This window comes from Musca domestica, unplaced genomic scaffold, assembly GCF_030504385.1.
Source record: "Musca domestica strain aabys unplaced genomic scaffold, Musca_domestica.polishedcontigs.V.1.1 13, whole genome shotgun sequence".
NCBI lineage: Eukaryota > Metazoa > Arthropoda > Insecta > Diptera > Muscidae > Musca > Musca domestica.
In genome coordinates this window covers 17,849,429-17,872,920 of record NW_026712172.1, presented here as the reverse complement: position 1 = coordinate 17,872,920, position 23,492 = coordinate 17,849,429, and the positions used below count along the sequence as shown (strand labels likewise).

The window sequence follows — 23,492 nt, the reverse complement described above, 5'->3', positions numbered from 1 at the left end:
AGGGCTCGCAAAACCAAAATATGCTTTAGAGCATATTGTTTAAAGGATAAATAATCATTAATTTAATTTTAATTTTAATTAAAATAATTTTACTCAATGCTAGACTATGTTCGATGCAACCAAAAAGAGTTTGAGGTCCGTTACGGAAGTTTAACGACAAAAAATATGCAACTTTATAATAGTTAAGTGATGCAAGACCATTCTCCATGGAATTAGATCACACAGGTTGGCAACAGAAAACAAGTTTGAGCATGTTTGATGGGGTTTGAAGGCAATATTAGGGCTCACAGCACCTAAATTCACCTTAAAATACGTTTTTTAATGGATAAATAATCATTACAAGTAAATTTACTCAATGTTGGACCATGTTCGATGCAACAGAAAATGGTTTGAGGTCCGATACGGATGTTTGACGACAAAAAATATGCGATTATATAATAGCTTATTGATGCAACACCACTCTCCATGGAATTAGATCACACAGGTTGCCAAAAAACACAAGTTTGAACATGTTTGATGAGGTTTGAAGATAATACTGGGACTCACAAAACCTAAATTTGACATAGGAAAACCTAGTTTAAAGGTTAAATTATCATTAGAAGTAATTTTGCCAAAAGGTTTGAAGATGTTTGATGAGGTTTGAAGGTAATACTAGGATTCACAAAACCTAAACTTGTCTAATAATGTTTTCTAAAGGATAAAAAATTATTAAATTTAATTTTTCGAAAAAGGTTCGATGGTGTTTGATGAGGTTTGAAGGTAATATTGGGCCTCAAAGTATCTAAATTCACCTTAAAATATGTTTTTTATAGGATAAATAATCATTACAAGTAATTTGGCTCAATGTTGGACTATGTTCGATGCAACCAAAAAGAGTTTGAGGTCCGTTTCGGAAGTTTGACGACAAAAAATATGCAATTATATAATAGTTTAGTGATGCAAGACCATTCTCCATGGAATAAGATCACACAGGTTTCCAACAAAAAACAAGTTTGAACATGTTTGATGAGGTTTGAAGGTAATACTAGGACTTACAAAATCTAAATTTGACAAAGAAAACTAGTTTAAAGGATAAATAATCATTAGATGTAATTTTGCCAAAAGGTTTGAAGATGTTTGATGGGATTTGAAGGTAATATTAGGATTCACAAAACCTAAACTTGTCTAATAATGTTTTCTAAAGGATAAAAAATTATTAAATTTAATTTTTCGAAAAAGGTTCGAAGGTGTTTGATGAGGTTTGAAGGTAATATTGGGCCTCAAAGTATCTAAATTCACCTTAAAATATGTTTTTTATAGGATAAATAATCATTACAAGTAATTTGGCTCAATGTTGGACTATGTTCGATGCAACCAAAATGAGTTTGAGGTCCGTTTCGGAAGTTTGACGACAAATATTACGCACTTATATAATAGTTTAGTGATGCAAGACCATTCTCCATGGAATTAGATCACACAGGCTGGCAACAAAAAACAAGTTTGAGCATGTTTGATGAGGTTCGAAGATAATTTCCGATGCCACAGAACTCAATTTTTCCCTCAAATTTATTTTAAATAAAAAAATTCATTTTTATTTAATTTTTTTATTCCACATTTTTTGTTTTCATGACTCTTGGTACCTTAAAACTTTGTTTCAAGTAATTCCAGGGCTTTGTTGGTTTTTAAAAAATATACATATTTTCAAAAATCTTTGAACCAAAATATGTTTTTGTTTTTCTTGGAAATCTTTTCGGTTTTTGGCACTCTCCTTAACAAATAAGGCCACATCTTGCAAACATGTGTTTGGGGCAAAAATTCTCAATATTTTTTTTACACAAAAATAAATAACAAAAATATTGGGAATATATTTTTTTACAAAAAAAAAACTGTGTCCCATATTTTCTTGAAAAAGAAAAAAATGTTTTTTGACACTTGCCATGTGAATGTGCTTTTTTTTGAAAATAAAAATATATATTTATGTATGTATGTATGTTTGTTTATGCAAATAACGTACAATAATTAACCATGTGTTGTTGTTGCTGTTGGTGTCCACCACCCCATGTGTAATGGCAATTAAGTGCTTTGTTTGTTGTTCAATATTTGAAATGACAGCAAAGAGGCAGCGAGCGAGTATTGCAACAGTTTTCTGTTTTTTGGTTTGATGTTGTAGCTGTTGTTGTTGTTGTAAGTAGAAAGATCTTCTTCTACGCCTTATGTTACGCATCACATAAATTTCGGATGAGTTAAGAAGACAGAAATCGCTCTTTGTGTTTTTTTTTTTTTTTTTTTTTTTTTTGTTAATCTTTTTTTTTTGAAGGCTCCATACTCCACCCAGATGGAGGGCAGCCAGCCAGTAAGTCATTCAAACTGACATAAATTGCTGATGGATTGATATGTTAATCCATTGAGTATTTTGACAGATGGAGGAATGGTCTTTGGAATTTTTTCGATATTTTTTTAAAATGAAATCCAAACAAAAGCCCATGGTTTTGGGAGGTATGGAGTTAATAAGGCAGAGGAGGATGACATCATTTTAAGAATTATTGGAAAAAAATTAAAAAAAGTAAGAAAAACAATCCAATCAAAGGCGAATTTTTTATTTTAATTTTTTTAATTTTTTTATTTTCTTTTAATTTTTTTTTGTTAAAATAATTTTTAAATACAAAAATGCATCCTGGATTAAAAAAAGCGTCAAAAAGAGATCCTGGATTTTTTTAAAATTTTTTTTAGAACAAAGTCGTATCCTGAATCTTTTGAAATACGACTATTGCAGATCGCTGATTTAAATTAAATTTTTGGAAAATAATATAAATTCAAAAATTAAGAAACAAAAAATAATTCGATTAATGGCGAATTTTTTATTTTATTTTTTTTTTAATTTTTGTTTTTAATTTTTTTTAATTAAAAAAATTTTTAAAGACAAAAGCACATCCTGGATAAAAAAATAGCGTCAAAAAAGATCCTGGATTTTTGTAAATACTTTTTTTACAACAAAGTCGTATCCTGAATATTTTGAAATAATTTTTTTTAATTTTTTTTTTAATTAAAATAATTTTTAGATACAAAAACGCATCCTGGATTAAAAAAAAATAAGCTTCAAAAGGAGATCCTGGATTTTTTTAAAAAATATTTTTTTAGAACAAAAACATATTCTGAATATATTGAAATACAACTATTGCAGATCGTTGGTTTATAATTATTATTTTTTTTTGATATTTTCAAACGAAAGCCATGGTTTGGGGTATGGAGTTAATAAGGCTGTCATGACATCATTTTAAAAATTTTTGGGAAAAAATATAAATTTAAAAATTAAAAAATTAAAAAACAAAAAATAATTCGATTGTTGGCGAATTTTTTATTTTTTATTTTTATTTTTTATATTTTTTTTTAATTTTTTTATTTTTTTTTTAATTTTTTTTTTGTATTTTTTTTTTAATTATTTTTATTTTTATTAAATAAATTTTTAAAGACAAAAACACATCCTGTATTAAAAAAAAATAAACTTTAAAAAGAGATCCTAAATTTTTTTTTAAATTTTCAAATTTTCAAAAATTTCAAAAAACTTCCCATGGTTAGGGTTATGGAGTTAATAAGGCTGTCAAAGGATGACATCATTTTAATTTTTTTAAAAAAAAAATATAAATTCAAAAATTAAAAAACAAAAATTAATTCGATTGTTGGCGAATTTTTTATTTTTATTTTAATTTTTTTTATTTAAAATAATTTTTTTTAAACAAAAGCACTTCCTATTTTTTTTAGAACAAAAACATATCCTGAAATTTTTGAAATACGACTATTGCAGATCGTTCTTTTTGATGTTTTCAATTGCGAATTTTTTATTTAATTGCTTTTAATATTTTTTTAATTAAAAAAAAATTGAAAGACAGAAACACATCCTGGATTAAAAAAATAAGCGTCAAAGAGATACTGGATTTTTTTTAAATATTTATAAAAAATCCTGAACATTTTGAAATACGAATATTGCAGATCGTTGGTATTAAAAAAGGTTTTATCGATATTTTCAAAAAAAAAAAAAAAATAATAATAATAATAATAATAATAATAATAAAAAGGCAAAGGCTCTCAGAGGATGACATCATTTTAAGAATTTTTAGAAAAACCAAAAAATCAGTTTAAAATTTAAGAAAAAAAATTAAGAAAAAAACATAATCCGATTTATGAGCGGCATCTAATATTTGTGTGTAACACATTTGTTTATTAGGCGATTTTTTCATTTTTTATTATTTTTGTTTTGTTTTTGTTTTTTTTGGTCTGCTTCGAATCTTTGCAAATGCACTCGAAATTTTGGCCAACAGCCAGTGGCTGGTCGAGAACCCGGCTGTCACGAATGGTTGGCTGTTAAACATGCCATTTGTGCGAAAAACAACAAAATACTGCAACGCTTGTTGCAATGCATTGTTCAGGGGACGCCTCTTACACCTCAGGCGATAACAAAAAAAAAATTAAAATAAAAAACTTTCATGATCATCTATCTACGACTCCTAGATGAGGGGGATCCTTTCCCCTCCTTGAAAGTGGTGTCATCACAAAAAGTAAAATTAGCAACAAATAAATTCTAAGAAAATCTAAAATTACACTTTTTTTGTTGCTCGCCGATGATGACGTTGATGATTAATACAAAATCATTTGGAAGAGAAAAATTAAAAAATAAAAAACTTAAAAAAAAACTTTAAAAAAACTAAAAAAAAATTAAAAAGAGTAATAAAAATTTAAAAAAAAATTAAATAAAACTAAGAAAAATTAACAAAAAAGTTAAAAAAAAATTAAAAAAAAACTAATTTAAGTTAAAAAAATTTTAAAAAAGAATAAAAAAGATTTAAAAAATTATTTTAAAAAATTAAAAAAAAAATTTAAAAAAACTAAAAAATAAATTAAAAAAAAAATAAAAAAACATTTAATAAAAAATTGAAAAAAAAAAAAAAATAAACAAAAACATTTAAAAAATCTAAAAAGGGTTAAAAATATTTTAAAAAATAAAAAAATTAAAAATATATTAAAAAAAAATTAAAAAAAAAAACTTAAAAAAATTAAAAAAAATCGGTCATTGTCTGTAGTATCCATTGCGAACTTCAAATAACAAATTTTGAAGCGATTCCGGTGAATAATGGCGCTAAAATCATCAAAATACCGAAAATAGGGAGGTACCGCTATATGGGGGCTATACGAAGACGTGGACCCGCAGAGAAAATTTTCTGTCATAGACTAAAGTATCCGTTACGAACTTCAAGTACCAAATTTGAAACAATTCCGGTGAATAATGTCGCTAAAATCATCAAAATACCGAATATCGGGAGATGGCGTTATATGGGGGCTATACGAAGACGTGGACCTGCATAGAAAATTTTCGGTCATAGTCTGTAGTATCCATTGCGAACGTCAAATACCAAATTTGAAACAATTCCGGTGAATATTGGCGCTAAAATCATCAAAATACCGAATATCGGGAGCTAGCGTTACATGGGGGCTATACGAAGACTTGGACCTATAGAGACAATTTTCTGTGTTGAGCTGAGGTATTCATTACGAACTTCAAGTACCAAATTTGAAACAAATCCGTTGAATAATGTCGCTAAAATCTTCAAAATACCGAATATCGGGAGGTACTGTTATATGGGGACTATACGAAGACGTGGATCTACTTGGCCCATTTTCAATACCAAAAGTCCTGCAGACATTCTATACATTTGAGTAAAATTTTATCAACTTACTTCATTTCGTTCAAAAGCTAGAGTGATTTCCACAGCCGGATAGAAGGACGAACGGAAAATTTCGAAAATTTCGAATTCTAAATTTTATAATTTTTCAAGCCTAGTTATTTTTTTTTAATTTTTCCTCTCCTTTGCCTCCCTCCCCTCTTTCCGTCAATCACTGTTGATTGACATTTACTCTAGAAATACACAAAGTTGTCCCAGATATTTCCATTGTGCCACAGAGCCACCAATCAGCAGCGATCTTCTTCTCAACAACAAAAAAGTGAAGAAAAAAAAAAAATAATATTTATTTGAATTTTATTTCTTTATTAATTATTGAAATTGAACTCATTGGAAAATCAGACTATCAATCAATTAAATTTATTAATAGCCATCAACATAGGCCCTCGTTTCGATTCCAACCAATGTGTGTGTGTGTGAAGAGATGGTTGCATCGAAGATTCTCAAACCGCCAGCTGGTGCTAGTCCACAATTGTAGACATTTGAATGAACAAAAACAAAAAATAAAAATTGAAAATTAATTATTTTTTATTTATAATTCAATTGATAATGGAGCATAAAACATGGCTGGGGATGGATGTTGTGTTGAAAAATCGATTTGTTGCGGAACACAAATCAATTGAAAGGGAGGGAAAAAAGTAAAAATAAAATTGAATTTTTGAAGGCCTTGCAATCGATTTTTTTTTTAAATATTGGAAAAGGAAACCGATTTTGTTGGAAATTTAAAAAAAATATATATTTTTGGGAACTAGAATATAAAAAAAATATTTTTAAGGACCCTAAAGGCTCGTGGAATTTTAAATAAATTTTTGAAGAATTACAAAGGCTTGTGGATTTTTTTTTAAATATTTTTTCGAATACATTATAGGTTCGTAGATTTCTCAAAAATAATTTAAAAACAATAAATGTTCCTGGATTTTTGAAAAATATTTTCCAAGACCAAAAACAGATGCTGGATATTTTTTGAAAATACATTTTTTTTAAATGAAAACATACTGGAATTTTTAAAAATATTTTCCGAGGACAAAATTCGGTCCAAGATTTTTTGAAAAAATATTGTACGAACTGTAACAGATCCTAGACTTTTTTTAAATATTTTTAAGGATATTCCACATTCTGGATTTTCTAAAAATATTTTCCAAGAAAAGAAACAGATCCAAGATTTTTTAGAAATATTTTCCGAGAACAAAAACATATCCTGGATTTCTTGAAAATATATTGGAAAGACTATAACAGAGCTAAGGTTTTTTAAAAATAATTTTTAGGGACAAATAATTTTTAAAGAAAACACACCCTGGATTTAAAAAAAATAGCATCAAAAAGAGATCTGGTATTATTATTAATATTTTTTTAGAATGAAAACACATCAGAGATTTTTGGAAAATATTTTTTGAGGACAAAAAGAGATCCTGGATTTCTTGAAAATATATTAGAAGGAATATAATAGTTCCTATATTTTTAAAAATATTTTTTTAAAGCCAAATTATTTATTTTAAATAATTTTAAAGACAAAAATAAGTCCTGGATTTAAAAAAAATAAAGCATCAAAAAGAGATCCTGATTTTTTAAATATATTTTTATAGAATGAAAACATCCTGGAATTTTTAAAAATATTTTCCGAGGGCAAAAAGCGGATTTTTTTGAAAATATTTTTCTTAGAACGAAAAAATTCTGGAATTTTTAAAAATATTTTCCGAGGACAAAATTCGGTTCAGGATTTTTTGAAAATATATTGCATTTCCTAGATTTTTATTTAAATATTTTTAAGGACAACAAAGTTGAGTGGATTTTTTAAAAATATATTGGAAGAACTATAACACATCCTGGATTTTTTAAAAATATTTTCGGAGAACAAAAACAGATCCTGGATTTCTTGAAAATATATTGGAAGGACTATAACAGATCTAAGGTTTTTTTAAATAATTTTTAGGAACAAATAATTTTTTTAAATAATTTTTAAAGAAAAAACACACCCTGGATTTAAAAAAAAACTAAGCATCAAAAAGAGATCCTGATTTTTTAAAAATATTTTTTTAGAATGAAAACATCCTGGAATTTTTGAAAATATTTCCCGAAGACAAAAATATATCCCCGATATTTTTTGAAAATATTTCGGAAGGCCTATAACAGTTCCTATATTTTTTAAAAATATTTGTTAAGCCAAATTATTTATTTTAAAAAAATTTAAAGACAATAATAAATACTGTTTTTTTTTTAAATAAAGCAAATATTTTTAATAAAGCAAATATTTTCGTGGACAAACTTCGGTCCAGGATTTTTTGAAATTATATTTCTATATATATATTTCTTGAAAATATATTGGAAGGACTCTAACTGATCTACGGTATTTTAAAAATAATTTTTTAAAATAATTTTTATAGAAAAAACACGCTTTGGATTAAAAAAAATTAAAATAAAAAATAAAAAAATATTTCCTATTCTATCCTATCCTATTTTTGCGGAAAATTTTTAAGGACAATATAGTTGAGTTAATTTTTTTTGAAAATATATTAAAAGGACTACAACAGATCCTAATTTTTTATTAAATATTTTCCGAGGACAAAAACTGATCCTGGATATTTTTTGAAAATATATCAAAAGGACTTCAACAGATTGAAGGTTTTTTAAAAATAATTTTAGGGACAATAGAGTTGCGTGGATCGTTTTAAAAATATATATCCTAGATTTTAAAATCTATATAATATAGGATAAGTTTTTGTCCTTAAAAATTATTTAAAAAAATAATTTTTCTCTAAAATATATTTAAAAAAAAACCTAGAATCTGTTATAGTCCTTCTGATATATTTTCAAAAAATATCCAGGATCTGTTTTTGTCCTCGGAAAATATTTTTATAAAGTCCAGGATATGTTTTCATTCTAAAAATAATATGTTTAAAAAAATCCTGGATCTCTTCTTGATGCTTGATTTTTTTTTAATCCATGTCGAAAAATATAATTTTTAAAAATATTTTTTAATGACAAATTGTTTCTCTCAAATAATTTTTTTAAGAGAAAAATATATTTTGGTTGAAAAAAATTAAGCATCAAAAGGAGTTCCTGGATTTTTAAGGATATATATATAAGAGAGGATTATAATAGATACTGGAATTTTGAAAAATGTATTGAAAGGATTTCAAAGACTAGTGATTTTTTTTAATTTTTTATGGTAGATTTTTTTTAAAAAATATTTTCCAGGGATTACAATGACTAAGATATTTTTTTAAGACACGTGGCTTTATTTGTAATATTTTCGTGAATTTTTAAAAAATGCTTGAAAATGTTTTTACAAACGTATTTTTCTTTGGAAATTGAACTAAAAAAGAAAATGTTTATATTTTACCAAAAGAAAAAAGTTTCAAAATTTGTCATCATTTTTTAAAATTATTTTTTCTTCCTCATTCATTCTTTGAAACCTTTTGCTATGTTTGGTTTATTTTTCATTAGATCAGCACATTTTTTTTCGTTTTTTGACTAGACCCCGCTATCGTCTTTTGAAGGTATTTTTTTTTTTGTTGAATTTTATTAGACTTCTCAAAGGCATCATATTGCCAATAGAGAACATATTATGCCAGAACTCACATGTTTGTATTTGTTTTTTTTTTTTTTTTTTTTTTTTTTTTTTGTTAGAAAAAAATTCAACACCATCTATAATAATAGAAATAAACAAAAAATAATTTGTTTGCACAGCAGCAACAACAACAAGACCAGCAACTGAGTATTTAGAACACAATGTCAACAACTGAAATGTGCAAAAATGTTGCAAATTCAAAATAGAACCCCCAAAGCGAAAGGAAGCCAAAGGTAGGATGAGAGAGAGTAAGCGGGAGAGAGAGAGGGAGAGAGTGTGGGGGCTGGCATTAATGCAAATAGAAATTTGTTAAGAAAATAAGATATTGCCGAAATAATAACTTAAAAAAAAAACAAACATTTACAAATTGCTATGAATTTTGAAAATTATGCAGATTTTGGAAATTCAGGTTTGAAAATAAAAAAAAAAAATAATAAAATTTTTTATTTTTCAAATTAAGAAAATTCTAAGCAAATGGAACGAACACCTTAGTTTGTTTGTTGTTGTTATTGTATGAAAAAAATAAAGAATTCTGTTGAAAACCAGCACCAGTGTCTTGATATAAAACATAAAAATGCTATCTATGAATATTTACAAAACAATTGCAAAAGCTGAAAAAAAAAACGAAAAAAATCTAAAATAAACATTACAAACAAATGGACCCAAGGAAAACATACATAATATACAAACACACTCGCACACATTGAGACATAGTTCCATATTGACAATAAAACTTGGCTAATATTTGAAATGAGAATACCAAAAGAAAACACTTTTTATGAGTTAATGGAATGATGGATCAGGGGTAGAACTTTCAAAAAAAAAAAAAAAAAAAAAAAAAAATTAAAAAAAAAACAATAAAAAAATATAAAAAAAGTTACGACAGCCCAGCAAGACAGTGAAGTGAAAACAGAATAAAAAATAATAAATAAATGGAAAAATAGTACAAAATGAAAAAAAAAGTTTTCAAAACACAAAATCTGTTGGTTTTAATAATTTTTTCAAAATTCCTAGGATTTTTTCGACATGGATTTAAAAAAAATTAAGCATCAAGAAGAGATCCTGGATTTTTTTTTTCAAATATATTTTTTGGAATAAAAACATATCCTGGACTTTTTAAAATTATTTTCCGAGGACTAGAATAGATCCTGGATATTTTTTGAAAATATATCAAAAGAACTTCAACAGATTCAAGGTTTTTTAAAAAATATTTTTAAAGACAATAGAGGTGTGTGGATTTTTTAAAAATATATTGGAAGGACTACAACAGATCCTGAATTTTTTTTAAATATTTTCCTAGGACAAAAACAAATCCTGGATATTTTTTGAAAATATATCAGAAGGACTATAACAGATCCTAGATTTTTAAAAAAATATTTTTTTAGGGACAAATTATTTTTTTTTTTAATTTTTTATAGACAAAAACTCGTCCTTGATTAAAAAATTAAGCATCAAAAAGAGATCCTGGAATTTTTAAATTTATTTTTTGAATGAAATATATCCTGGTCTTTTTAAAAATATTTTCCTAGGACAAAAACAGATCCTGGAAATTTTTTGAAAATATTTCGGAAAGCCTATAACAGATCCTTGTTTTTTTTTTAACTTTTTTTTTAAAGAAAAATAGAGGTCCATGGATTTTCTTTAAAAATATATTGGAAGGACTACAACAGATCGTGGATTTTTTTTTAAATATTTTCCTAGGACAAAAACAGATCCAGGATATTTTTTAAAAATATATCAGAAGGACTATAACAGATCCTAGTTTTTTTAAAAAATATTTTTTAGAGACAAATTATTTTTTAATAATTTTTAAGACAAAAGCTCGTCCTTGATTAAAAAACAAATTAAGCATCAAAAAGAGATCCTGGAGTTTTTTAAATGTATTTTTCAGAATGAAAACTTATCCTGGATTTTTTAAAAATATGTTCTGAGGACAAAAACAGATGCTAGATCTTTTTTTTGAAAAAATATCAGAAGGACAATAACAGATCCTAGGTTTTTTAAAAAATATTTTTAAGGACGATAGAAGTGAGTGGATTTTTTAAAAATATACTGGAAGGACTACGACAGATCCTAGATTTTTAAAAAATATTTTTCGAGGACAAAAGCAGATGCCAGATTATTTTAGAGAATATATTGGAAGGTCTATAACAGATCCTGGATTTTTGAAAAATGTTTTTAGGGACAAATTATTTTTATAAATAATTTGCAAAGACAAAAACACACCCTGGATTTAAAAAATAGGCATCTTAAATGAAAACATATCATGGACTTTTTAAAAATATTTTCCGAGGACAAAAACAGATACTGGATATTTTTTTAAAAAATTAAAGACAATAAAGGTGCATGGATTTTCTTTAAAAATATATTGTAAGGACTACAACAGATTCCCAGATTTTTGAAAAATGTTTTAGGGATAAATTATTTTTTTTTTTAAATAATTTCCTGGATTTAAAAAAAGTCATCAAAAAGAGATCCTGGATTTTTAAATACATGTTTTTGAAATAAAAACATTTTCTGGAATTTTTAAAAATATTTTCCGAGGACAAGAATAGACCCTGGATATTTTTTGAAAATATATCAGAAGGACTATATACTAGATCCTAGTTTTTTATATATTTTAGACACAAATTATTTTTTTTAAATAATTTTCAAAGCAAAAAACACATCCTGGATTTAAAAAAGGAAGCATCAAAAAATATCCTGGATTTTTTAAATAAAAAAACTAATTCTGGACTTTTTAAAAATATTTTCCGGGGAGAAAAGCAGATTCTGGATATATTTTTTAAATATTTAAAATTATTTCGGAATGGGAATTTTTGTGAAAAAATTTTCTAAGACCATGTAAGTTCAGTTTTTTTATTATTTTGTAGTTTTTTTATTATTAGAATGTTGGAATTTTTAAAATTATTTTATAAATACTCTTTCCGTCCATCCGACTCGAAGTAAGTATCCTTCTGGTACCTCCCCCACAAAGAATCAATTTTTTCACAGAAACTAATTTACCTCTTAGAAAGAGAAAGGATCCTTCGATTTCGTGCAAACTTTGCAAATCCAAATATTTTTGTCAGTGGTCAGTCAGGCGTGGAAATGGACAAGATCGGCCCACTTCAATAAGTACAAAAATCCAGAATATGCATAGGATTCATTCTGAACTTCACACATGTTAATATTTTTACAAACACCAAATCTGGTGTAAAAATGGTATATATCGTTGTACCCCTTCTGGTACCTCCCCCACAAAGGGTTAAAAAATTTTCATAACCATAAACGCTCATAAAATGTGAAGTAAGCATCGGATTTATTCTTAACCTCACACATCTCAACATTTGTACCAACACCAGATCTGGTGTGAAAATGGTAAATAGTGATGTACCCCTTCTGGTACCTTCCTCACAAAAGGTTAACAAATGTTGAATAAGTAAAATGCTCATAAAATACGAAGTATGCATTAGATTCATTCTAAACTTCACACATCTCAATATTTCTACCAACACCAAATCTGGTGTGAAAATGGTAGATATCTGCCTTCCCCTTCTTGTACCTCCCCCCCAATGGGTTAAAAATGCTGAATAACTAAAACGTTCATAAAAAGCGAAGTATGCATCGGGTTCATTCTAAACTTCACAAATCTCAATATTTTCACCAATATCAGATCTCTTATGAAAATGGTAGATATCGGTCCATTATTTCTGGTACCTGGCTCACAAAGGGTTAAAACTTTTGAATAACTAATGAGCCCATAATAGACAACACATGCATCAGATTCATTCCAAACTTCACATATCTTAATATTTTTACGAACACTAAATCTGGTGTGAAAATGGTTGATATTGGTCCATTCCTTCTGGTACCGCCCCAAAAAGGGTTAACAATTTTTTATAACCAATAACGCTCATAAAATCCGAAATATGCATCAGATTCATTCTGAACTTCACACATCTCAATATTTTTACCAAAACCAAATCTGGTGTGAAAATAGTAGATCTCATTGTACCCCTTCTGGTACCTTCCCCACAAAGGGTTAACAATTTTTCATAACCAAAAACGCTCATAAAATACGAAGTATGCATCGGGTTCATTCTAAACTTCACAAATCTCAATATTTTTACCAGCACAAGTTCTGCTGTAAAGATGGTAGATATCGGTCCATTACTTCTGGTACCTCCCCCACAAAAGTGATTTTAAATTTTTAAACAAATTAAAAAAATGCGTTTTTGTTTTTAATTTTCCAATAATAATTCTGAAATTTTGCCCCTGAGTGTAGTTGGGGACCTATGGTAAAATTCGACAGAGAATATTTTTCTCTTTGGGATCGACTTTCTAAGGTCAAGCATTCATGGAGATTTTGGCTTGAAAACAAGCAAAGTCAAAATATTTTTTTTTTCACTAATTTATTATTAAACCTTTTCTTCGTGACTATTTTTTCATAGTTCGGTTTAGTTTTGACCTTTGGTGTTCTCAGAGATCCATGGTAAAATTTTATGGCGAACATTTGTTTCTTTGGTGTGATTTGCCTAAATCACCGTTTTAGGGGATATTTTGAGGGAAGTTGTAGAAATGGCAGAAAAAGGGGTTATTGTTATTTTATTTATTTTTTTTTATTTTTTAATTTATTTTTTTTTTATTATATTCATTATTTTTTTTTTTTTTTTGTTAATTTTATTTCCTTGTTTTTGCAGCCAAATGCGGTTTATTTAAAAAATATGTTTCATATGCCCTCATAAAATGTTATTTAAAATAAAAAAATATTTTTCAAAGGTTTTCCAATTGCTTTTTTTCTTTTTTTTTTAAAAAAAAATTTTTGGATCCCCTTTTTCGTAATTATTTTTTTAAATATCACCTAAGAGTGTATTTATGCATTTATTTGTAATTGAAAATGTTTGTTGTTGTTTGTGGTTGTTTTTCGCTGCATTCCTGGTTGACACCCTAACCCAAAAATGCCAGGGCCCCCACTCCAAGCCACAAAACTCTTATCTGTAAACCATAAAAATTATTTTGTAATATTTTTTTATTAATTCCCCCCAAAATCATTAATAACTGAAAGTTACCCAAAAAAAGTATTAAAATCAATTGATTACAAATAACAACAAAAAACAAAAAAGTTATCTGTGACCAAACATTTTTTTCCCCCAAATCGGAATTGAATACCTTCAAATGGACAGACTACCAAAAAAAAATGGAAATAAAATTCTAAAAATGGCCTTAACCATTTGACCTCCATTTCGCTGGGGGACAGAGAAGGGGGAAATAAAACATCTAATTAAATATATTTTCAAAAAAAAAACAGGAACTAATTTTTTGTTTTAAAACAAAAATTTTCATAGAAATAATTTTAATACCAAAAACCCCCTGACCCTGATACTTGGGCACATAATGTGGCGGGGTTATCAGAGGGCTGAGGAAATAATAAAAATAAAGATTTTGAATTCTTATTATTCCAAGAATAATTTCTGATTATAAATGTCTCATCATGGCTTTCAAAATTTTTCGTTTTGCCCATCATTCTGGGGCGAAAAATAATAATTGAAAAAAAAAACAAAATATTTATATAATTCGCCCCATTCACATGTCTGAATGCCGGTGTCATTGTAGATAAGAATGTTATCAAGAGTGTGACCGACATACACATAATATGTTTGAACGTCAGCATGTTTTTGAAAAAGCTAAGCAAAAATCAAGAATAATAGGAACCGGAGGGTTAAGAGTAGAAAAATTGTCATTGGCTCCAGGGAAAAGTCAGAAGAATTGTTGTTTCTTTTTTAAGTTTTAAAACTAACACAAATATTAAAAAAAAAAATAATTTAGAGATTTATTTTTTTCCAAGACTCATAATGGAATTATTTTCTTCTCTCAAAGACTCTGCCAAAAAATTGGCTTCCAGAGGCTTTTGGGTTCGATTCTGAAATAGCCAGGAAATAAATTCAAAAAATGTAAGAAAAATATATTTTTTATGTTTTGCTAAATTTCCTTTTGTTCCGAGCAATTTTCAGCTTTTATGTGTTCAGGGACTTATACTAAAATTCGATGGAGAATATTATTTTCTTTGACATCAACTTCATAAAATAAAGCCATGAGGAAGATTTTGAGGCCAAATCAAAAGTAGCCAAGACATCTTTTATTTCTTTATAAATTTTTCCATATATTTTTGTTGGTTATTTTCTCGTAGTTCTGAAAATTTTTGACCAATAGTGTTTTCAGGGATCTACCGTAGAATTATATGCAAATATTTTTCTCTTTTATATAATTATCGTAACATTAGAATTTCCGGCCGTTTATGGGTCCGAATCAAAAATACCCAAGAAAATCATAAATTTTTAATTTATTTTCATTTATTTTATTTTAGATTTTCTCATATTTGTATTGAAATTTGAACTTCAGTGTATTCGGGAAACTTTAGTAAAATTTTATGGAAAATATTTTTTTCTTTGACACCATCTGCCCAAAATAGATAATTCTTAGAAATATCGGCTCAAAATCAAAAATTGACGAAAAAACGCAATTTTTTCCAATGTTTTCTTTTCATTTTTTGTTGGTTATTTTCTCACAGTTCTGAAAAGCTGTGACCATTAGTATATTCATAAAACTTTAGTAGAATTTTACGAGGAATATTCTTTTCTCTAGTCAAATTCTACTAACTCAACGTTTTCCGGGAGATTTTGACTCGAAATCAAAATAACCCAAAAATTGCCCTATTAATTGCATAATTTTTTTAATTATTTGAGATTTCCTCGTAGTTCGGTAAAGTTTTGAATTTCAGTGTATTCAGTGACCTACAGCAAAATTTTGTGCGGAATATTTTTTTCTCTAGTCAAATTCTGCTAACTTAAAGTTTCCCGGGAGATTTGGGCTTGAAATCAAAATAACCCATAAATTGCCATATTTTTCATTTTTTTTTATTTTTTTTTTTTCATTTGAGATTTTTATTTTGTTCTGAACGGTTTCGAAATTCCATGTATTCAGTGACCTACAGTAAAATTTTTTGAGGAATATTTTTCTCTCCCGTCAAATTCTGCTAGCTTGAAGATTTAAGGGAGATTTTTGAGAAAATAAAACAAAAAATGCTCTGCATATTTTTTTATTTTTTAAATATTTGATGTTTTTTCGTAGTTCGGTAAAGTTGTGAACTTCAGTGTATTCTGTGACCTGTAGTAAAATTTTATGAGAAATATTTTTCTCTCGAATCAAATTCTGCTAACTTTAAGCTTTTAGCGAGATTTTGGCTCGAAATCAAAATAACCCAGAAAATGCCATATTTTTTCAATTTTTTTTAATATTTTTTAAGTTGGGATTTTCTCGTAGTTCGGTAAAGTTTTGAACTTCAGTGTATTCAGTGACCTGTAGTAAAATTTTGTGGGGAATATTATTTTCTCTATTCAAGTTCTGCTAACTCAAAGTTTTCAGGGAGATTCCGGCTCCAAATCAAAATAACCCAAAAAAATATCCTTTTTTATTTCTGCATAATTTTGTTATTTTTTAATCATTTGAGATTTTCTTATTGTTTTGTACAATTTTTAACTTCAGTGTATTCAGTGACCTCTTGTAAAATTTTGTGGGGAATATTATTAGTCAAATTTTGCTAACTCAAAGCTTTCAGGGAGCTTTAGGCTCAAAATCAAAATAACCCAGGAAATTCCATATTTTTAATTTGTTTTTATTTTTTTTTTTTTTCATTTGAGATTTTCTTGTAGGTCTGTAAAGTTTTGAACTTCAGTGTATTCAGTTCACTGTAGCAAAATTTTGTGGGGAATATTTTTTTCTCCAGACAAATTTTGCTAACTCAAAGTTTTCAGGGAGATTTTAGCTCGAAATCAAAATAACCCAGAAAATCCCATATTTTTCCCATATTTTATTTTATTTTTATTTAAGATTTTCTCGCAGCTTGGTAAAGTTTTGGACTTCAGTGTAGCCAGTAGCCGACAGTAGAATTTGATGAAGAAAATGTTTCTCTTTCACATCCTATCTCTAAATCGCAGTTTTCTGGGAGATTCTGACTCGAAAATCAAAATAGGCCAAATGTAAGCCTTAATTTTTCATATTTTTTCTCTTATTATTTTTTTGGGATCTTTTTTGCCTACTTCTGTATAGTTTTGAACTTGAGTGTACTCAGAACTCGATAATGAAATTCTATGGGGAATATTTTTTTCTCTGGCATAAGTTTTTGGCTAAAATTGAAAAATAGCCAAAAAAAGAAATTAATTTTTTTATTTGAATTTTTCCTAGCCTATAGGGGTAGTTTTTGCCTTCACTGTAGTCGGGGACCTATAGTAGAATTTGATGGAGAATATTTCTTCTCTTAACATCAAGTTTCTAAATCAATGAATTGTGGAGATGAGGGCTCGAATTCAAAATCCGCCAAAATAAAAATTTTCTCTTTTTTTTAATTTTTGAAGTTTTTCGTTTATTTTCCCATAGTTCTGTTAAGATTTGAACTTTGGTGTAGTCGGGGACCTATAGTAGAATTTATTGAAGAATTTTTCTCTCTTTAACATCATGTTTCTAAATCAAAGAATTGCAGGAGATTTGGGCTCGAATTCAAAATCAGCCAAAAAAAAATTTTTTCTCAATTTTTTTAATTCTTAAAGTTTTTTGTTTATTTTCCCATAGTTTTGTTAAGATTTGAACTATATTGTATTCGGAGACCTATAGTGAAATTTTATAGGGTATATTTGTTTCTTTTACTTCATGCTTCTAGCATAAAGTTTAAGGGAGATTTGGAGCCTATTTAAAATATAGCCAATGTTTTTTTCTCAATATTTTTTTTAATTATTAAAGTTTTTAGTTTATTTTCCCATAGTTCTGTTAAGATTTTCCTCTTTAACTTCAAGTTTCTAAATCAAAGAGTTGTAGGAGATTTGAGCTCGAATTCAAAATTAGCCAAAAAAAACCTATAATTCTCAATTTTTTAATTCTTAAAGTTTTACGTTTATTTTCCCATAGTTTTGTTGAGATTTGAACTTTACTGTAGTCGGAGACCTACAGTAGAATTTGATGAAGATTTTTTTTCTTTTCAACATCAAGTTTCTAAATCAAAGATTTGTAGGAGATTTGGGCTCGAACTTAAAAAACCTTTTTTTTTTCATTTTTTTAATTCTTAAAGATTTTTTTGTTTATTTTCTCATAGTTCTCTTAAGATTTGAACTTTATTGTGGTCGGAGACCTATAGTAGAATTTGATAAAGATTTTTTTTCTTTTCAACATCAAGTATCTAAATCAAAGATTTGTAGGAGATTTGGGCTCAAATTCAAAATCAACCAAAAAAAATTTTTCTCAATTTTTTTAATTCTTAAAGTTTCTCGTTTATTTTCCCATAGTTCTGTTAAGATTTGAACTTCAGTGTATTCTGGGACCCATAGTGAAATTTTATAGGGAATATTTGTTTCTTTTACCTCATACTTCTAACATGAAGTTTTAAGGGAGATTTGGAGCCTATTCGAAATATAGCCAGAAAAGAACTCTCTATATAAATATTATTTATTTATATATATAAATATATTAATATGTAATAATTATTATATATGTTTGAATCTATTTCTTTCTGTAATCATCGTTTTTGCACATTTGTACATGTGGTTCATAATATTATTATCATTGACACTATTTTCTATTTATTTAATTAATAAATAAACAATGTAAACATGGCTTTAGTATCTATGTGAATGAATAGAATAAATATAGAGTACAACAACAACAACAATAACTACAACAGATGTATATATAGAAAGAAAAAATCAATGATTTTGTTAAACATTGTTGTCGGACCAAATGGCAACACAGTGACGTAACAAAGAAAGGCTACACATATTTTTCAGATTTTAAAAATGTTTTTTTTTTCATTTTTTTATTGGATTCCATTTTTTTTTTTTTTTTTTTGGTGATCCAAATTTTTGGAGAGCAATTGGTTTTTTTTTATGGAAAGTGGGGAAGTTTGGGAATTTTTGAAAAATATTTTAGGAATTAAAAAAAAACATCCTCTCTCACATTCTTGGTCTAGAAGAAACCCTAAAACTATTCTTTCGAATTTTTATTTTAATTCCATTTTTTTTTTTTTTTGGTCCGCAATTGGATATTTTTTTTTTTATTTTTTTTAATGGAGGAAATTTCGGATTCTTGAAAAATATTTTAGAAATTCAAAAAAAAAAAAAAAATCCTTTCTCACATTCTTGGCCAAAAGAAACCCTAAAACTGTTTTTTTTAATTTTTTATTTTAATTTAATTTTTCGAGATTCACTGAAAAATATCTCAGCCACCCTAATATAATTTCCAAACATTTCAGACTTTTAACTTTGAATTTTCATTCATTTCATTCTGAAATGACTAACTCTTAACCCATAAACCTTAACATCAATTACGCCAAATGACTCAAACACCTTTGACGCTGCTCGAAAACAAAAAAGGCATAACCTCACTTACCTTAGCATTTATTCCGCAAGCTTGTAGGATGACCAAAATTGTGAATAGCTTCCACAACAGTGACATATTCCAAAGGCTTTTCGCTGATTGTTGATTGGCTATGGGTGTACGAACCGACATCGCACCCATAGTCAAATAAACTTAAAAAAGACAGGAACTCAAAAGTGAAAAACCCGGAACAATTTTTTTTTACTGATTAAATTTTTTTTTCGATTGTTTTGTAATCTTTCAATTTTCAATATCCAATTCAAAACACTGTAATTAATAGAAGAGAGAAATATTTTTATTTATATTTTTATTATTATTGGAAAACAAATCAAATATTATTATTTTTTTATTTTTTTTTATTTATTTATTTTTTTGTAATTTTTATATATTTTTTTTGTGGGGTTCACTTTAGAATCTTTGTCATTATTGTTGTTGGTGTTGTTTTTTATTCGTATTCTACAACATATTTATGAGGCACTTCACTCAAGAGTTATATTGTAAATTATTTTTTTTATTTTTGTAATTTCTGTCTAGAGTCAGCAAATTGAATTTGATGCCACGTTCCGTTCAGAGTTGTTGGGAAATAGCGCAAGTTTCAGTTCAAAATTACAAAAAAAAATAAAATGAAAGGAAATGAAAAGGGTTTCCAATTCTTTTTCATGGCCGAAGGGAGGAAATCAAGACGAGATGGATTTTGAGTTTGAAAAAAAAAACATTTTTTTTAAAAATTCAATATTGAAAAAATATTAAATTTTCAGAAAACCAGAACATTTTTGGAAAAATGTATGTTTTTGAAAAAAATATTTTTTCAATATTTTTTTAATTAAGAAAAATATATATAAAATTTTTTTTTTTAAATTTTTACATACTTCCTTAAAATAAATTTTTTGAAAAGTTTTTGAAAAAGCCTGAACAGTTTTTTTTAAATGTGTGGTTTTGAAAAAGATATTTTTTTTTATAAATATTTTACTTTAAATTTTTACTTATTTTTGTTAATATACATGTTTTGAACAGTTTTTGAAAAAAATGTGTGTTTTTTTAAATATTTTTTTCACTATTTTTTTAATTAAAAAAATGTACTAAAAATATATGTTATGAGCTTGAAAAAAAATTAAGTATTTTAAAAATTTAATTTTGAAGAAAAAATATAGAAAACCTGAACAGTTTTTTGAAAAAAAAATGTTTGTTTTTTAAAAAGATATTTTTTCAATGTTTTTTTCAATTTCAAAAATATAAAAAAATATATATTTTTTGAAATTTTTACATATTTTATTTAAAAACAATCAAAATTTTTAAATAAATTCTAAATGTTTTTCAACAAAATTTTAATTTTTTTTTTCCAAATTTTAAAATATTTATTTCAAATTTTAATTAAAAATAAATTATAAATATTTTTCTTCTTTGATTAAACATGTCCGAAAAAAATTAAAATTCTTTTTTTCTATGATTTTGAATATTTTTTAAAGAAAAAATATTATTTTTCTCAAAATTTTGAAATTTTTTTTGAAAATATCTTTAATTTTTTTCAACAAAAATATTTATAGTTGTTGTGTAATAAAATACAAAACTTATTATAGAGATAATTTGATTTTTCTTTTCAAAATTTTGAAAAAAATAATAATTTTAAAAAAATTTTCAAAAAAAAAATTAAATATTGTTTTATTTTTCAAAATTTTGAATTGTTCAAAATATTGATCATTTTTTGAAAGTAGTTTTTAATCAGTTTTGAATAAAACTAATCGCAAAAAGTTGAATACTTCACAAAAAATATAAAGGAAACAAAATAATTTTTTAAAAATTTGTTTTTTTTTTTTTTTTTTTTTTTTTGAAAAAATACAAATATTAGTTTTTAGTTAAACACATCCGCAAAAAATTTTCAAAATTTTTTAGGAAAAAATTTGTATTTGAAATTTTTGATTTTTTTAAATATATGGATATTGGCTTCGTTTTAACACATCTGCAAACATATTGAAATATTTTTTTGAAATTTGGAAAAATTTAAAAGAAAAAGTTAATTTTTTTGGATTTTTTTTCAACAAATATTCAAAATTTAAAAATATATATATTTTTAAAAATTACAGTTTATGCAATTTTTCCCAAAAAAGAGAAACAAAAGGCTTGGTTTTAAAATTTTGGAGTTTTTCAAAATTTACAAAAAATGTAAAAAAAACGTTTTTTTAAAAAATATTTTTATTCAAAATTTTATCCATTTATTATTATTGAAAAACGAAAGATCAGAAAATTTTTATAAATGTCTATTTTTTCCAACAAAAAGAAAAAAATAAAATAAGTTTTAAAGAAAAAAAATGAAAATTTACAAAAAATCCAAATCAGCAGAGGCAACCCTAAAGAAATGATATTTAATTCCTTGCTGTTATTGCTGAACTTTTTTAATGAGACCTTGAGCAAATTCTCAAGAAATTTCGAAGAAAAATATTTATTTAAATTATTAAAGTAAAGGAGAAAATTTTTAAATAATTCAAAATTTTTGGAAAAAATATATATATTTTTTAAATCCTAAAAACAGAAATTATTTCATTTAAAAATCCAATATAAAATTATAACAAAAAAATATTCTCAAATTTTAAAATCATTCAAAATAAAAAGAAGTTAATCATATTTTTAAATATTGAAAATTTTCACCATATGTTCAAATTTAACACACTTCAAAATTATTTTAATTTTATAAATATTAAGTTTGCCTGAGAACGTTTAGTGTTTGAAAAATATTTTGTAAGTTATAATTTGGTAAGTTAAGTATTTATTTTTTTTCTCAAACATTTATGTGAAATCTAAAAAAAAAAATTTTCAATATAATTTAGTTTTAATTTATTTCATAGATATAATAAATAAATATTTATTTATTTATTTATTTTTTTTGCTTAAAAATATATTTTATTTTTAATTTTCCTTTATTTTATATTTTATTTCATTATTTATTATTTCATAATCCATCTCATTTCATTTCCACTTCTTGTTAAAAAAAAAAAAATATTCTCATTGTTAGTTTTCCGTTTTCATTTCATTTTTTTATTGGGGCCACAATTTCCGTTTAGACAGAATCACATAAATATTATCACTGTTTTCCGTTATTGTTTTAAAATAATTTTTTTTATTCAGTAAAATAAAATCCTTTTTTGGAAGCGTATTTCCGTTTTCAATTCATTCTTAGTTTCAATTCAATCCTTTGGCTTGGTTTAAAATTTGTATAATTTTAAAATTTCCAAAACCTTTCCAAAAATTAATTGTAAATCCTTTGGTTAGAAAACAATAAGAACGCGCTATAGTCAACTAACGGATACGTGCGTCCGCAACGTACGACGGCGCGCAACTGAATGATATGTTGAGATTCCTGTCTGGCCCTCAAAGCACATGCACTCACACAATGGATGTTCGCGGTAAGAGATAATTTCTGTTAAACGGTGACGATATTTAACATACGAGCACACTGTCGCACACACACACACAGGCACGAGACCGTTCGTGGTGCTATGATGTTCGTGTTGTCAAGTCTAACGAAGAAAGCTGCAGAGAGCAGCATAAATTAGAACTCTCAACAGGAGACGACAATGTTCTTTTCCAATTCAGGCTTAAAACCCCAACAACAAAACTAATAAAGTAAATCAAAGTTTAATTGCTCTTATTTTTTTTCTCGTCACAAAGAAAAAGAGTTTTAATTTTTAGAACACAATTAATTAAGTTCTTTTTTTTAATTTATTTAAAATTTCAATTAATATTCCTTTCCAGAATACCGCTTCCAACCCACCACGAATAAGTGTTTCTCGGCAACGGTCGCCACAAGACTGATTTGC

General features: G+C 26.1%; 1 protein-coding gene across 1 annotated transcript in view; it reads right to left on the bottom strand.

Annotated features, from left to right (window-relative positions):
• Positions 1-23,257, bottom strand: part of LOC101901717 (uncharacterized protein DDB_G0290685) — a 204,643-nt gene extending 181,386 nt beyond the window's left edge. The window contains exons 1-2 of the mRNA XM_059118709.1: positions 22,911-23,257; positions 19,693-19,947 (exon numbers count right to left, since the gene is read on the bottom strand). Coding sequence (XP_058974692.1) covers positions 19,693-19,821 — 129 coding nt within the window. The 5' untranslated portion in view covers positions 19,822-19,947; positions 22,911-23,257. The remainder of the gene's footprint in view (positions 1-19,692; positions 19,948-22,910) is intronic.
• Positions 23,258-23,492: the final 235 nt, after the last annotated feature.